A 16,185-nucleotide genomic window follows, 5' to 3' on the forward strand; every position below is an offset into this window, starting at 1 on the left:
TGTCACGTATTGATATATAATTGATTGTGCAAATTTTAGATAAGATTCTTATCTTATCTTTAGCTTTTAATGTTGTAGGAATGGTGTAGGTATTTATAGGAAAAAAACATAATTTTTTTTTTGAATTCGTCCAATAATAATAATAATAATAATAATAATTCCAACGGTAACCTGACGGCATCATGACATTAGCTAGCCGTTGCTAGTTGGCGTCATGCTAACGCCAGGTAGCCGTTGGCATTCAAATGGCCTAAGCTGGAGGGCTAGCAAAATGTCAGTCTTGACATTCTAGTGCTAGAGGGCTGGGCTGGAGCCTAGAGGGTTGGCTGGAAATGGCCAGCCCATTGGCCTGATTTGGGGGCTTAGGCCCAGTGGGGCCCACAAGCCCTTTAGCCTAGCCCTCGGTTGGATACGGTTTTCATATCATTCTGAACTATTTTTAGTACTATGACCATTTGACCGGATTGATTAGAGATGGCCTACTGTGGAGCTCCACAAGGAAAATTTTATTCATCTCCAATGAATATTCATGTCCAATGAATATAAACTCATGTCTAATGCACATAATCAAATAGTCAAACCTCAAATTTGAGTTTTAACTTTTATGATTTGTTGTATCACGTGAGAAAAAACGAACAGCTCATGAGTTTTATGAGTTAAACGTACAACTTTTTTAACTTTTAACTTTTTTCCCATAAGCCAAACGGAGACTTGTTTTTTTTTTTTCACCAAGCGAGAAACTTCAATGGATTAAAAGGTAAACCTAACTCGATGTAAGCTCAAATTGCAAGATTGGGCCCAGTGGTTCAAGGGCATTGGGAATGTTCCTATTTATTTGAGCTAAAGCAGCCGTGGGTTGGGCCTGCGTATCCCTTAGTTGCCTCTTAGTGGATTTATCGGCCCATCAGTACTTACACATAAGCTAACAGTCTCGCACCAAAAGATAACAATTTGATATGGATCCAGATGCGAATCCGAATAGTAGTATGACAGTGATTTTGCACTCATTGGTGATTGGTCGGTGACCCGGACTGGTCAGTAAGCCAAAGGAAACAAAAACAGAAAAGGAGTCCTGAAACGTGGTAGATTTCTACGAGGGCATGACGAAATGACATGTCAGCCCTCATAGTTGGTTGAAAAAAGCGGTGGGTAGAGGGTATTACGGGGAAGTACCTATATAAGGATGAGGGTAAAAGATGAATTCCAGATCCACACGAACACAAGACGCTCTCCTCTACTCTCCTTCTCCCCCTTCTCTATTCCTTTATGGTGCATTTACGTAACAGTAATGAAAATATGAGGAATTAAATTGAGGATGAATTGAATTGAGGAGGAGTTGGAATGAGAAGAAGTCAGAATCGAATTCCTGTTGAAGCTGTTTACTTAAATGTTCTGGAATCGGAATAGAATTCCATAAAGCTGTTTACTAATTCAGTAGAATCAAAATATAAACATGTATGATTACTAAAATGCCCTTGTCCCAAATCAAATATTTTATATACTTTAATGGGTTTATAAAGGATAGTCTTGGAAATAGAAAAAGTAAGTGAGGGCATAAAAGGATAGTCTCTGCACCCAGAAGGTCCGATTTCTTTTTCCAACTTTACACTTTAAACAAAACCATCCTCGCTGATGTGATTTCTTCTTCCCATCACTTAAATGATTTGAAGATGATCCGCCCCTTTCATGTTGCTAAACGATAGTTAAGAAGAATCTTTGGCCCAAAAATAAAATAAAAGATAATTAAGAATAATACCCGAAATCCCAAAAACAACTCATCTGATTTTCTCAAAGGACACAAGGACCTCTCTTTTATTTGTTTTTTTTATAAATATTTTTTTTGTGCGTGAGTAATTTTGTTTGATCTCCCTTTGTCTTGAAACGGAAAAGGAGAACGATTAAACCTTTTTTGTTAATAAGAAAATTGGTTTTGTGGCCTATATTTTACAGAGATGTGCAGCAAAGAGAAGAAGAGAGATTGGAGACTAGACTTGAGGAATTGTTTGTTAATTCCCCAGTCCTTGTGCCTTTATTTATAGTAATTAGGAGGAGAGAAACTTGCTCTCCAAGTAATACAAAGTATATTAGGAAAGATCTTCTAGATCCCAAAGGATTCCTATTTTATCTCTACTTAGGATTTACACAATCACATATTGATAAGAACATATGTCACAACACTCCCCCTTGAGTGTGCAAATACTCAAGTAGATGGCGCATCAGATCTTCAGGCAAATGTAGAAGTAGTGGATGAAATCGTGAGAAGTTGGTAAAACTCACAAAACCTTACTATGGCAAAACCCAAGGTGGGAGAAAAGCCCATAGGCTAAGGAGAAAAGTGAGAAGTTGCATTAAGTCAAAACTATACGTCTTCTGGACGCAAGTAGAAGAGCTCACAATGGTATGATCAGCCCAGGATGGGTGCCTCGTTAAAACCTAGTTAGGTAGCAAAAACCCAGTGGGAAAAATGCTCCTAATCGTAGGGAAAAAGAGTACATTAAGATCAAGTGAGTATACTTCTAGATACTCCCCCTGAGTTTGACAAAACTTCCAAATGAAACTACAAGCATTGCAAATGAGAAAGTTACGCATACCAATTCATTGGACAAGCTTCTGGAAGGTAGACTTTGGTAGTGACTTTGTGTAGATGTCGGTAAGGTTGTCTGGGATTGGACTGCTTGACTTCAATCTTCTGATGCTCATGCTGATGTAGATACAATATGCTTGGTGTTGACTTTTTGGATGTATCATGATCTGGTCGATACATACAGCGTTGTATTCATGGATCGTTGTTGGGACTCAACGATGGATGAAAATCGCAAGGATTTTTTAATATGCTCAACAAGAATTCTCGACCATATCTCTCACGTGATGAGACATAGTGAGTCTTGGAACGATTCAAAAAGATTTCGCAACAAAAGGTCTATCTAATTAACCTCCAAGATATTGCGGTGTTCCTTAATGGTAAAGACATAACCATGCGGGAACGTACCTTGTGCGGTCAGACAAATGGTCTGATTCAGCGAATCCCACAAGGTAGGCATCATTCCGAAGATCAAGGGGGTGTGGTCTATTCTGAGATGCATAGGGAATAAGCCCAAATCCGTAGTAACAGAAAAACGTCTTTAACACCAAATTTGGTGGTGGCGTGTTAGGCGCAGTGCTGCTTTATGCCAAAAGATTATCAGCACATAAGATGTCTGATCTAGTGCATTTGAGCTAAGTACAACAAACGCCAATGGTACTTAGATATGGCTGCCTCACGTTCCAATATGGAACCTTATGCTCCATACCCTCCGTAAAGGTCTCATTTGCATCTAGCATACAGATGATCAGGATATACTCAGACGTAACACCTTCTGGGTCTAGTTTGAGTGGTGAACCAGAATACCATCAAAACTAGCTCGAAACTTCAGGTCGAGGTAATGTCAAGTTCTCCCAAGATCATTCATCTTATAGTCCGATATGCGAGTTAATTTTCTCAACTTTAGCAATTTCGGATTTTATACACGCAGGGGCATATATCCCTAACTGATCAAATATTCACTTAGACGGGTATACCACATCTGCCCGGATAGTTCTGCATCCGTAAAGTGAAGGCCGCTTGAGAATCAAGAGGATGTTCATGTGGTCTAGAACTATTTGAATCAGTACATGTAAGTCCTTTGGAAACTCCATGTAGGTTCATATCACGATCCCAGAGATACTACAACCACGTTTGTAATGCTGCGATCAATCACATGGCGTATGAGAGAAACCTTGTGCCACAAGGCGTCATATTGCACTATTTCATTCATCTCATTCGTCATAGATTGATTCTTTTAGTTGACCAATCAGTTCTACGTTGATATTAATCAACGGAACGCGGTTCGTTATCGTCGCTTTTCATTTATGTCGGTACCATATAAATGAAACATCATTTATGATAATCTCATTCCAATTCCATATCTCATCCAAACTAGTATACTGGACCAAGAACTTCAGGTCTCGGGAGTTATCCGGATTTAATCTCATGAGATGAAAAGGTCTGAGACAGCGATCGAGGGGCGGATTCATTCGTGCCACGTTCCTCCTCTTTTGGGGAGGTGAATCCTCGAACCGAGTGATCTACCATGCTTCTGGCATAAGATAGATTGATTGGCTAGCCGTCAATGTACGAGGGTCGGCCACAATTGTGGCTTTCCTACTTTCAGGACAAAGGTCCGAAGTACATTTGGTACACATCTTTGCAGGCACATTTGCAACTGGTATATGTGATCTCGTCACTTTTACTAGATCAGAGGAAGTGTCTGGTTAAACTCTGACGATCTAGATTGGGATCTATATGAGACATAGTGGGGACGTCCACGATAATTCGCGTCGTTCTTTAGGAACGGTGACGTTCTTATCTCCCCCTAACGACGGGAAGACTGTCTCATAAAAGTGATAATCCGCAAAATGAGCGGTAAAGAGATCGTCTGTCAAAGGTTATTTAGTAACGAATATTAGAAGGAGAATCATAACCGACATAGATTTCCATCCTTCCCTGAGGACCCCTTTGTTTTTGTGTACGTAAGGGCGGCGCAAAATGGCACATAGACCGCACAACCAAAGACGCGCATATGCGATATGTCGGGTTCGTATCTGGTAACCAATTGACACGCGCTTTATAAGGTTGGGTCGTGACGGGCCTCAGGCAGACCAACATGGTTGCTTGCAATATTGCATGGCCCCAAGCAGAGGTCGGGAACTGTGGTACGTATGACCAGTCGACCACGCAATCATTTGAAGGCGTTTAATGAATACTTCTGCTGGGTCGTTCTGGGTATGAACATGGGACTGGATGTTCAACTTTCAAAAAACCCAACCGACATGCAATATCCATCGAGATTTAAATTGTTCGATGTAAATGTCGATGTAAATTCTCCAACTTATCCAATCAAATAAATTTGATCAGATAATCAGGGTGGTGAGCCCTGAGCTTGTTAATCTGAGCTACCAGTGTGGAGAATGCAACTTGTGGACAACAACCACACGTGTGACAAACGTGTAGAAGCATCAACCAATACTATAGAATATTTAAATGGTCCGTAGGGTGGTTGAATCTATCCACAAATGTCCCATTTGAATCCTTTGTAAAAAGATGGAGGGTGCTAAGGTATAATACATGTCCAGGTATGATTTCTTTACTTCTGGTAAAAGGATGCCCAAAACGGCACATCACGAATCATCCTAGATATCCCAAACGTACATCCATAGCGAAAATTCCTTAGGAATCGCGGGCTTCTGGCCGGCCACATAGTGGACTTGAATGGATGTAATCCATTCGTTAAGCGTTCCATCTTCTCTAGAATATGCATTTAACTATATTCGTAAGAAGTGCAAAATGGTAATATGCCAAGGAATTTTACTCCATTTTTCTACATTGGTTTCAATATGGTAATAATACTCTCGAATATCCTTAAAGCTCAAAAATGCGTTCTTCCGGAACGAAGTGAGTATAAGGCTTCCCTTTATGGTAAAGTTAATACCATTGGACAATATAGGGCAGTGCCATGCCCCACAATCAGGTTGGATAAGCCTGAAAGGTTGTCGGTGGATGATTAGGTATGAAGTTAGCATAGAACCAGACAACTAACTTCCCCACAAAACATACCTAAGCATGAGTTAATTGTAGTCACATGTGGTAATCTTCGTTAATTAACTCTTTTATTCGAGAATAATGGTGACATCCAAACACTAATCTTAAATCCGAGAACAAAATAAATTATTCACAAAATAAACCAAAAAAAACAATGGGGTTCGGCCAATAGGCCGTCCATGTCAAATTTCGCTCTTCCAAATGTATTAGGTGGAGCAAAATGAGTCTCACAAATGGACTACGAGAATTGTACCTATTCATGGACGTAACAGTTTCAATCATGTTTTGCTTCAGGCAAAAATTCATCTTTGCATGATTTGAAACAGTCCATAACGGATTTGAAGAGTCATGGAGTCCTCAGCAGGGAGGTACTTCCATTGGATATGCTTCAGGCATAATTCTTCGAATAAGGATCATGGCGGATGCTTATTCACGTCTTGTATCCACATAAAGTAGTTTACTATTCGAAACTTCCAAATCAGTGAAATCGAACTTGTTACGGTTCGACAATACGCTGAATGGAGGAAACAAGAATGTGATTGGTGTTTTAGGAAATAAAATTTCTATAAACAACAAATTTAGAACATTCAGGTTCTAAGACATGGTTTGGTTTAAACGGATTTAAGCATGGAGAACTTCGGGTCTCAACATGAGTGTTGCGCATTAAGAAACTTCAGGTTCATATGGCACTTTTCCGAAACTTGGGGTTTGGAAGTATGAATTTTAAGTTCATAATATCTGCAGACAAACACACATATATATATATATATATATATATATGCAAGCAAATATACAACAAGGATATACAAAGATATAACTTCAGGTTTATAATTATAATTGAATTAATTTATTTGGACTTCGGGCCAAATTAAAATGTGGGTGAAAAAATATATAACCCATTGGGCCTAAAATAATTAGGCAAATAAAATTTGTGGCCCAAAATAAGTCCTCGAGTGGCTATATATAAATCTTGCCATGTGACCTAAGCCCAAAATTGGGCTAGGTTTAGTCTCTGGCGGGGCTGCAGGCCCACGGGCAGGAGAGAAATAACTAAGGGGGGTCACGGGTGAGCTGCAGGGTCACGGGTGAGCTGCAGGCTCACGGGGAATGGGTTGGGCTGCTGCTGGCAGGCCAAAAAAATGTTTTTTTCTTTTCACACGGGCCGAGGAACTGGAGCCCAATAGGGCTCGGGTTGAAGAAAACCAGAACAACCCAGCATCGCTGGGTGTCAGATTCGAACCGGGGGAACTCCGGTGTCGCTTCTGGCGACTGTCCTCGGGGTCTATGGCAATGCAAAGCTTGGGGGTTCAACTGGGGAACCCGAGTTGTAGACGGAAACTTTGGTTTCAATGTCAGAGGTCCGAGAACGATTGGGGTTCAAAGAACCCGTCGATGTTCATCGGGTTTCTGAAAAAAAAAAACCCATCGTCTTCGACAATGGCGAGGTCCCAATCACAACTGCAGGTGTGATTGCCCAGCAATAACGGCGTTGAAGCCATGGCCGACTTCGAGCGGCACCTTGTGTTAGGGTTTGATGCCGAAGGCGTTTTTCAGATGGAGCAAGGGTTTTGCTCCAGTGCTTTGCAATCTATAGTGGGCTCGTGTGAGCCCAGTATTGTTGGGGTCACGGGGAGGGAACCCTAGGGTTCTTGCGGCTTTTGCATAATGCAAAGGCATGGGTTCGAAGAACCCTAATTTTCCCGTTTCCAAATTTTTTTTTTTTCAATTCAATTATATTCATAAATAATTCAATTGTATATATATTTCAATGAATCACGTATTTACTTTGATGCATATGCAAATAATAGTTTCAATGCATGTACATATGTAAGATTCAATTCATGAAAAATATCAAATTCACATAATTGTAGCAATTTTGGTTATGAGGCATACACAATTTATGTAGAATCTAAAATACGTTAAACGTAAAGTTGGGTCATGCATCATGGTGAATGTTCATGCAATCAGGGCTTCAAAAATATCGAGTTAAAAACCGTTGTTTTGGAAGAACCTGATTGCGTGATGATATGAATGAACTGGTTTGATGCAGAAAAATTATTTCTTCAATTTCGGCTTTCATCTTCAAGCTTGTATCACGTTCAACATAAGAAGAAAAATAAATTGAATCAATAACAATATATGAATGCAATAAAATCAAGATTTAATCAATTAAAAATAATTGAAACGTAATACTCCCCTGATTGTAGACGAATAAATTCTCTTTAAATTCTTCTAAGCACAGCGTGAAGAGCGTGTTGATAACGTGTTGTGGCCTATATTTTACAGAGATGTGCAGCAAAGAGAAGAAGAGAGATTGGAGAATAGACTTGAGGAATTGTTTGTTAATTCCCCAGTCCTTGTGCCTTTATTTATAGTAATTAGGAGGAGAGAAACTTGCTCTCCAAGTAATACAAAGTATATTAGGAAAGATCTTCTAGATCCCAAATGATTCCTATTTTATCTCTACTTAGGATTTACACAATCACATATTGATAAGAACATATGTCACAACAGTTTTTGGGTATTATTGGGATGAGAAAATTCTTTATTATTTTTTACCCTGTGATTTGTTTTAATTGAAATCTCATATGGGATCCACATGAGTATCATCAGAGTATGTATCTGTGATAGATGGATGGATGTATCAAACTATATTGCTTGGTTTTTATTAATCTGTATAATTGTGTGATGGATGGTGTATAATATATAGAATGGAGGCGCAAGGTTTCAATCAATACCGAGTCAATAAAACAAAGGGAGTGTCAGAAGAAGGAAGCCATCCAGTAGTAGACCTGAGCAAGCACCCTTCTGGAATTGTCCCTACTCTCCAGTGAGTTCTTTCTTTCTACCTCATCAGACTCTCATAATTCAATTCACACAACCAAATTGCTTTCACTTGCAATCAGTTATTGTAGCTTGTAATACAGTCAAGGCACCAGTATATGCTGCATCCTCATCCAGTGATATGTTGTATTATGTTGGCCGTGCCTGATTAAATGACCGATCGCTACAAAATTGTTTCAGCTGTTGTCCATCGTTTTTATATTTAATTCTTACTCTGTCTCCACACTTTTGTAACTTTGTTTCATGTTAGCATGTTTTATGTGGATGTTCATCCGTGGAACCATTGAATTCAAGTTACATGATTGAGCTTGCTGTATGGCAATAGTTAATGATAGATTTGTTGATGCTGAATTCCTGATGCAAATATTTATTAATCTAGACTAGTCATGGCAAAAAATATCTATAGTTATATTTTTCCTGAAACTTTGAGCGCTTTTCTTGATTTACTTCATGCACTTAACTAGGTGTTGTCTGTGCTCTTAGGAATATTGTCTCCACAGTCAATCTGGATTGCAAATTGGATCTTAAAGCCATTGCATTGAAAGCTCGTAATTCTGAATACAACCCAAAGGCATGTGATGTTTTGAGCATAGCTTCTCCCGCTCCCTTTCTCCTCTATTTTTCTACCTTTCTTTTGTTTAAGAGCTATAATGTTTTTTCTACTGTGGATCCAAGCCTTCGTTTAACAAGTACATTAAAGTTTGGGTAGTTTTTGTAGTTCCCTTTGTCTGTATAAAAACAGATTTTACTGTTTAGATGGATCGCAATTCAGTTCCAATTTTATATATTTAGATGCTAGAGTTGCTACAACACCCATTTATGCATACAAAAATAGGTTTTCCTTGTTCAAAGTCATCTTTATATTGCATACTAATTATTTTGTACCCTTGCAGCGCTTTGCAGCTGTGATTATGAGAATAAGAGAGCCGAAGACCACTGCTTTGATATTTGCATCTGGTAAAATGGTAAGTATCAATTTCCAACCAAGGATCTTCTTCCCTACCTTTTCTGTTTTTCATCGACTTCCATAAATTTCTGCATCTTATGCTTTGATTTGTAATCATTCAAATGATTAATAGACGAGGGTTTGTGTTATGGTCTCCTCTCCCTCTCCCTCTCTAGCCTTTTGTAGTAGGTAAAAACTTTGTAATGATTTCCAATATACTTAAAACCTCTCGTCTGTTTCTTATATCCTTAGCTGTGGCAGCATTGGTAGTTGATAAATTTTATCCCTTTTTGCAATTTTACGCATCTCTCTTGCTTTTTCAAATCATGCTAATTAGTCCTTCATAATCATGTTAATGCTGGCTCATTATTGTTGTGGTATAGGTTTGTACGGGAGCTAAGAGTGAAGAACAATCGAGATTGGCAGCACGAAAGGTATTCTTATTCCTTTCCACAGTTATCCTGTACATTTATATATTGGGGCAGTTTTGGATTTCCCATCGTCCATTTTCTGGCTTCTGTTTGAAGTTTTATCCCAAAGAAAGCCATTTTGGAGTTTTCGTTTAAACTATGCAGCTCTAACACATGCGGATAGCCCTTTAATAGATTTTAAATATGGAGTAATATAATGATGTCATGATTATGTTAGTATCGACGTCACGAAGACATTGTATTTACAAAATCTTACATGACCCTCTTTGCTCTTCAGTATGCTCGAGTCATCCAGAAACTCGGTTTTCCAGCCAAGTTCCAAGTACTCTCTCTCCCTCTCTCTCTCTCTCTATGCTGCGCACTATCGTTTTATTAATTTTTTTAATCTGGTTTCAATTTGTGGTACAGGATTTCAAAATCCAGAATATAGTTGGTTCTTGTGACGTACAATTCCCCATAAGACTTGAAGGCTTGCATGTATCATCCCATGGTGTTTTCTCCACTGTAAGTTTTCTGGTTTCTCCTTTGTGTCTGTTTTAGCAATCATATTAAAACTGAATATCTTTGGACTGGGTTTCTTCCTTGATTGCTGAGGGTCCAAGGTTTCAGGGAGGGGTTTGTGCTGGAAACCGGATAAAAACCAAATTACTGAATCATAATGTTCATGGTTTACTTGTGTCTATGCACCTCTCGCATTTGGTAACTAATGACATGCATCTTAAGTTTGACAAACATGGTTTCTACTATTTCAACTATTCGTCATTCTTCTACCTATTGTTGTTTGAGCATGAGGAAGCTGGTGGATTAATCTAGTCCACTAGGAAGTTTCTTCTGGAAAAGTTGTTTGTAAATCAACTGAAATATTTTTACTGTGGTGGCCAGTATGAACCAGAATTTTTTCCAGGCTTGATATATCGAATGAAACAACCGAAGATTGTGCTTCTCATCTTTGTGTCTGGAAAAATTGTCCTAACAGGAGCGAAGGTGATTATTTCACAATGCTTCTTTTGATGTTTGATTTTTTCAGTTTTATGTTTTATCATCTTTGTACATTATCTGGAGAACATTGTCATTTCCATGATTCAGGCAAGAATCGAGACGTATGAAGCCTTTGAGAACATTTACCCAGTTCTTACAGGATTCAGGAAAAATCAGCATTGGTATGAACTTTAATTATGTAATTGTGTTAAAATTCCAATCAAATACGAATTATGCTTCATAACTAATGTCGTTTCGTCTCCAAATTGACGGCAGATTGTTTCTGGGTAAGCACAAGAGTCATATTCGTGGGGCGGAATAGTGCGGCATTTGGGCGAATTGCCTGGGTTGAATTGTAGATAAGAAGACTGCATTGTGGGAGTAAACGATGAAGAGAAATTTAGACTCTTGTTCTGTCTTTTGATTAGTCTAGTAATGTGAACAAAATGCAAAGCGAACAAGTAGTTTTTAACACAAATCTCTCTCTCTCTCTCGCGTAGGGATTGCAAGCTATTTATGAACGTAGTAGATTCGTGGTTCACTATCCAATTCGGAACCATAGATTGCTGGGTTTTTTACATACTGGAATAGATTGAGGAAGAAGCTAAACATTTATTTCCTCACTCCGTCATGTGCAAGATTAGATGATAAATGGACTGATTACGCCTAGACTGGGAAAACAAAGTTAGGTGGAGAAAGAAGGAAGCAGACTTGCTTTTGCTTTTACACTAGAAATTTACAGTTGATTTGATTGCATCCAATATCTGCATCCGATGAAGAAAAAGAGAGAAATTTACATAAGCACAGCGCCAGTATCAAAAGAAAATGCCACGGTGAAAACATGTCAGATAACTAACCTTGTTTTTGGTGGGCATGTAGAAGGGCTCGAAGACGAGAGGGAAGGGGGTATCCAAACCACATACTCTTGCAACAGGCGCTTCTAACTGTACAAGAGCTCACAGATCAAGTTATCAGCTGTCTCCACGACCTTAACGAAAGTTAACCACCGAAACATCTAAATAGAAAAAACAAAGGTGCGAGAATTACCCTTAGGAAGCAGCGTTCAACAATTGAAGCGGATATTTCAGCACCAAATCCTCCAGTAACTGGCGCTTCATGACTTATCTACAAAAAGAGCTTCGGTTTGTCACCAAGAGTGCACCAACCCATTTTCATCAAGTGGCCTCTGTAAACAGATAAAATACTTACAAGAAGCCTTCCCGTCTTTCTGACTGAGGCCTCCACTGTGTCCTTGTCCCAAGGTAAAAGAGTTCGCAGGTCTATCAGTTCACAAGAAATTCCATCCTGAAAATTCGATAATTGTAACCTTTACAATTACATGAACCTTCGCCACATAATACACGACACCAAATCAAACACAGTGATTATACGCAGCAGAAAGGGAATAATGTTTTCTAGCAGTCGAAAAAACTTACACTCTCAGCTTCTTTACAGGCCTGTTCCATTACAGATAATTGGGCTCCCCAACCAACAAGTGTTATATCGGTGCCCTCTCGAATTACCTGAGCATCGCAGTTCCAATTTTCAAATAACAAGTTCCTTTTGACTATATCAACACCATGACCGCAAAGTCTCATGTTTTTTCAAACATTAGAAAATTGGACTAGAATGGAACTAGGGGTTTAGTGTACCTCTGCCTCCGATAAAGGCAACATGTAATCATGCTCAGGAACCTCTTCTACTGATAATCTGTATAACCACTGAAACCCCGGTTCTTTTTGTAAAATTTCGGATCAAATTTTTTTGTCAAATTAATTTATTTTATAACCAAACTTAAACTACCTTTGGTTCGAAGAACACAACAGGATTCGGATCACGTATGCACGACAGCAATAAGCCTTTTGCTTGCAGTGGGCTTCGAGGGATGACCACCTATATGAATTTAGTACTCTTTAGATATCAAATAACAGTGCAATGACCTTATAACTCTCGCTCAAAGAAAGATGATGAGAGATGGGGAAAAGGTAATGAGGCTTTGTGGGGGTAAAGATCACAAAATATGATTGAATGGAAGAAGACCTACTTTGAGACCAGGGACATGACAGAAGAAAGCTTCAGGAGACTGTGAGTGATAATGTCCACCGTGGCCAACAGCTCCATAGGGGGCTCTAATTGTTAAACCTAGTGAGAAACAAAAAACCTTATAATCCACAAACAACTTGTGGGAAGAAAATAGTATGGTTCCCACATGATCAAAAAAGTGAAGTTTCACCTCCACAATTAAATTGATTTCCACTTCTATATCGGAACTTTGCAGCTTCATTGACAATCTACATAGTGAGATTCACCAGATTAATTATCATTTTTCATTTGTGAGGTTATGAGTCTATGACAGAACTCAGCACTGAAGAGAATCGGGATGCATGCCTGATCAAAAGCTGGAAAAATATAATCTGCGAATTGGATTTCTGCTACAGCTCGATTACCCTATCATGTCAGATGAAGCCAAAGGTAGTGAGGGTTGTGGCTATAAGATAAGATCAAAAACTGAAAGTGAAATTTGAATGGAGGTACGCATGATTGTAAAGGTGAGGTCAGGTGTAAGAATAAACACCCTCAAACATACCATAGCTGCTAGACCAATGCCGAATCCTACAATGCCCTGGGTGTAGAGACAAGAAGGGAGGTTATCAAGTTGACAGAAGACATTTAACAAAGTGGAAGGGAGGAAGACATAAAGCTGGGTGGGTACCTGTTCACAAAGAGGGGTATTAAAAACCCTTTGTTTACCGAAGCGATCAGCTAAGCCTGTTGTGCAACGGAAGACCCCACCAAAGCTCACATCTTCTCCAAATACATAAGAACTGAGAGTGAGATGAAAATGAGGTAACTGATCAATCCAAAATAACACTCGACCGGCATGAACATGAGTAAAATTCAACTGGTAACTTTTATCGAATTTGATATTTTTCAGCAAAGTCAATCGAAATTGTTAAATTTGTTTACAGTCGAAATTGCCATCTGACCTGAGAGATAAGATCACATCATATACGACTGAACTAACGAGAATAGTTGAACGAATGAATTATGAATCAAGCAAGCAGAAATGAAAGTGAAAAACAAAAAATAAATTGAAGAAAGAAAGTGCAGACCGTGGATCAGTTTCCAAGGCGATATGGAGCGCTTGGTTGATGGCAGAGTAGAGGTTCAACGACTTGCTGCCAGTACCACGAACAATCATTTCATCACCACCGGCGGCAGAAGAGGAGGTTGCAAATGGCCTCCTCCTTCCAACTCCGACCCCTTCAACCAATCTTCCAAATCTGCACAGCCCCATTTAATCAATGAAAACAGAGAGCGAGCGAGCTCAATCTCTCAACTGTCCGTCTAATTGTGTATCGGTCTATCAGATTCAGTTCAGAGTGGAAGACTCGGACTCAGAGTCGGACGCAGACCCAGCTGAAAACTTGATGATGATGAAGTTATTATAGTTCCATCTTCCTCTTCATCTTCCAAGTGTTGATCTTATCTCATCACTATTTTATTGGTCATGTTGTATTATAATCATGCTATTATATTGCAAGCTAAGAGCATGGAACTAGGCAATCCACTTTGGCAAATCTGGATTTGCTCCGCCACATCAGCAAAACATAATTTTAAGAGACCAAGCAAATGTCTAGGCAAAAGTACTTTTAAGATGGTTTTATTTTTATATCAGCAAAACATAGTTCCAAGGAACTAGGCAAATGGCTATTATGGCTGGACAAAATAGCTTTGTTGAATGAGACAAGGCTATTTGAGATTACACTAATATTGACAACATAGCGATCTCCAAGTATTTTTAATTATTGCCTAATAAAGTTATTATTATGGCAAAAAATATTTCGCAGAGAAAATGAATTCGCATTTTTCTCAATAAAAAATTTGGTCTAACCATCACTGTGTCAAGAGGATTTTGCCAATTTGTACAAAAAAAATCATCATAAAATCTATTTGTTTTCACCTTCACTGCACCGTGAGCTTTTGAAAGTTCTTGTAAGACTTTTTGGTTATATTCTTATAGATAGAGTTTCGTTTTGTTTCGGCAACGTTTTGGTCCCCGCTATAATTTTTGTCTATTTATTTTTAAGGTTTCAACTTAATATTATTTTAAAAATACATTTGTGACTCAATAAATAGTAAACCACTGTCAATTACCTTACAAAGTTACTATTAATCATGGCGCAAAATATTTCACAAAAAACATTGTAAAATCTATTTCCTTTCATCTTCACAACAATGCGAGGATTTGAAACTTCATGTAAGACTTTATGTTAATATTCTTGTATACGGAGTCCGCTTTTGGCAATGTTTTGAACCACACTACAATTTTTGCCAATTTATTTTAAAGTTTTTGATCTAAATATTCTATTATAATATATTTGTGGCTCAATAAATGCAAAGACCACTTTCAATTGACTTATAAAAATACCTTAATCATGACGGAAAACATTTGGCAAAAATAAAAAAAATTCAATTTTCTCAAAAAGAAAAGTGGGCTAACCATCACGGTTTCCAATTCTACAAATTTGTACAAAAATCTATTTGCTTTCACCTTCACCGCACCATGAGGTTTGGAAATTCATGTAAGACTTTTTGTTTATATTATGTAGATAGAGTCTTGTATTGGCAATGTTTTGGGTCCCACTACAATTTTAGTACATTTATTTTGTGTTTGGCTGAAATATTCTATTAGAAATACATCTATGACTTAATAAGTGGTAAAACCGCTTTCAATTGCTAATCATCATGGTTTCTAGTTAGTTTTACAAATTTGTACAAAAATAGTGGTAAAATACGTTTCCCTTTACCTTCACCGCATCTTGAGGTTTTGAAAATTCATGTAAGACTTTTTGTTGATATTCTTGTGGATGGTGTCCCGTTTTGGACATTTTGTGAACATACAAAATTTGAATTTTTCACAAAAAAAAAGTGAGCTAACACTCACAGTTTTTAGTCAGTTTTGCAAATTCATACATAAATTATCTTCCAAACCATTTATTTTCACATTCCCATCATCGTGAAGTTTTGAGAATTAAAACAAGACTTTCAGTTGATATTCTTGGGGGTGGAACCCCATTTTAATAATGTTTTCGGCCTCACTATTATGTTTTTCCTTATTTTCTTAGTTTTTCGGTTTCAATGCATCCTTATTTTCTTATAAAATTCTTCTTAATGCTCACGGAAGATATTTCGTGAAAATAAAAAATTTGCATTTTTTCACAAAAAAAAAAGTTGGTTAACACTCACGGATTTTAGTCGGTTTTGCAAATTCGTACATAAATCACCATTCAATCTATTTATTTCCACATTCGCCTCAATGTGAAGTTTTGAAAAGTAAGGTGAAACTTTCCATTGAGATTCTTGCG

General features: G+C 38.2%; 2 protein-coding genes across 4 annotated transcripts; one reads left to right on the forward strand and one right to left on the reverse strand.

The window, feature by feature from the left end:
* Positions 1-8,188: 8,188 nt before the first annotated feature.
* On the forward strand, positions 8,189-11,294 carry LOC103414688 (TATA-box-binding protein). Its single transcript, XM_008353059.4, has 9 exons — positions 8,189-8,447; positions 8,945-9,032; positions 9,355-9,426; positions 9,791-9,841; positions 10,116-10,160; positions 10,247-10,342; positions 10,721-10,822; positions 10,925-10,998; positions 11,093-11,294. Coding segments are annotated over exons 1-9 (648 nt in total). The 5' UTR covers positions 8,189-8,328; the 3' UTR covers positions 11,094-11,294.
* Positions 11,295-11,353: 59 nt separating this feature from the next.
* Positions 11,354-14,410, reverse strand: LOC103418650 (2-oxoisovalerate dehydrogenase subunit beta 1, mitochondrial). 3 transcript variants are annotated; one of them, XR_011578614.1, is made up of 14 exons: positions 13,930-14,327; positions 13,530-13,641; positions 13,404-13,439; positions 13,205-13,264; positions 13,050-13,107; positions 12,861-12,958; positions 12,620-12,709; positions 12,469-12,537; positions 12,253-12,339; positions 12,026-12,121; positions 11,864-11,941; positions 11,674-11,760; positions 11,490-11,580; positions 11,354-11,419 (listed from the first exon to the last, which is right to left on the reverse strand). XR_011578614.1 is itself a non-coding variant. In XM_008356758.4 (13 exons), the coding sequence occupies exons 1-13, from the start codon at positions 14,112-14,114 to the stop codon at positions 11,545-11,547; spliced, it is 1,092 nt and encodes a 363-aa protein (XP_008354980.3). In that variant the 5' UTR covers positions 14,115-14,410; the 3' UTR covers positions 11,354-11,544. The 3 variants fall into 3 exon arrangements, 1 of the variants encoding a protein (XP_008354980.3); XM_008356758.4 differs by having other exon boundaries at positions 11,354-11,580; positions 13,930-14,410; XR_011578615.1 differs by lacking the exons at positions 11,354-11,419; positions 11,490-11,580 and having other exon boundaries at positions 11,692-11,760; positions 11,864-11,936.
* Positions 14,411-16,185: the final 1,775 nt, after the last annotated feature.

The sequence above is a fragment of the Malus domestica genome, chromosome 03, assembly GCF_042453785.1.
Source record: "Malus domestica chromosome 03, GDT2T_hap1".
Lineage (NCBI taxonomy): Eukaryota > Viridiplantae > Streptophyta > Magnoliopsida > Rosales > Rosaceae > Malus > Malus domestica.

Bases quoted from the DNA above. Each gene is read 5' to 3' on its own strand.
- LOC103414688 (XM_008353059.4), top strand. From the start codon at position 8,329: ATGGAGGCGCAAGGTTTCAATCAATACCGAGTCAATAAAACAAAGGGA. The intron at 8,448-8,944 runs GTGAGTTCTTTC...CTGTGCTCTTAG, and splicing joins GGAATTGTCCCTACTCTCCA to GAATATTGTCTCCACAGTCA. The intron at 10,823-10,924 runs GTGATTATTTCA...TCCATGATTCAG, and splicing joins TTGTCCTAACAGGAGCGAAG to GCAAGAATCGAGACGTATGA.
- LOC103418650 (XM_008356758.4), bottom strand. From the start codon at position 14,114: ATGGGGCTGTGCAGATTTGGAAGATTGGTTGAAGGGGTCGGAGTTGGA. The intron at 12,710-12,860 runs GTAGGTCTTCTT...AAATTCATATAG, and splicing joins GTCATGTCCCTGGTCTCAAA to GTGGTCATCCCTCGAAGCCC. The intron at 11,942-12,025 runs GTAAGTATTTTA...CTCTTTTTGTAG, and splicing joins GAAAGACGGGAAGGCTTCTT to ATAAGTCATGAAGCGCCAGT.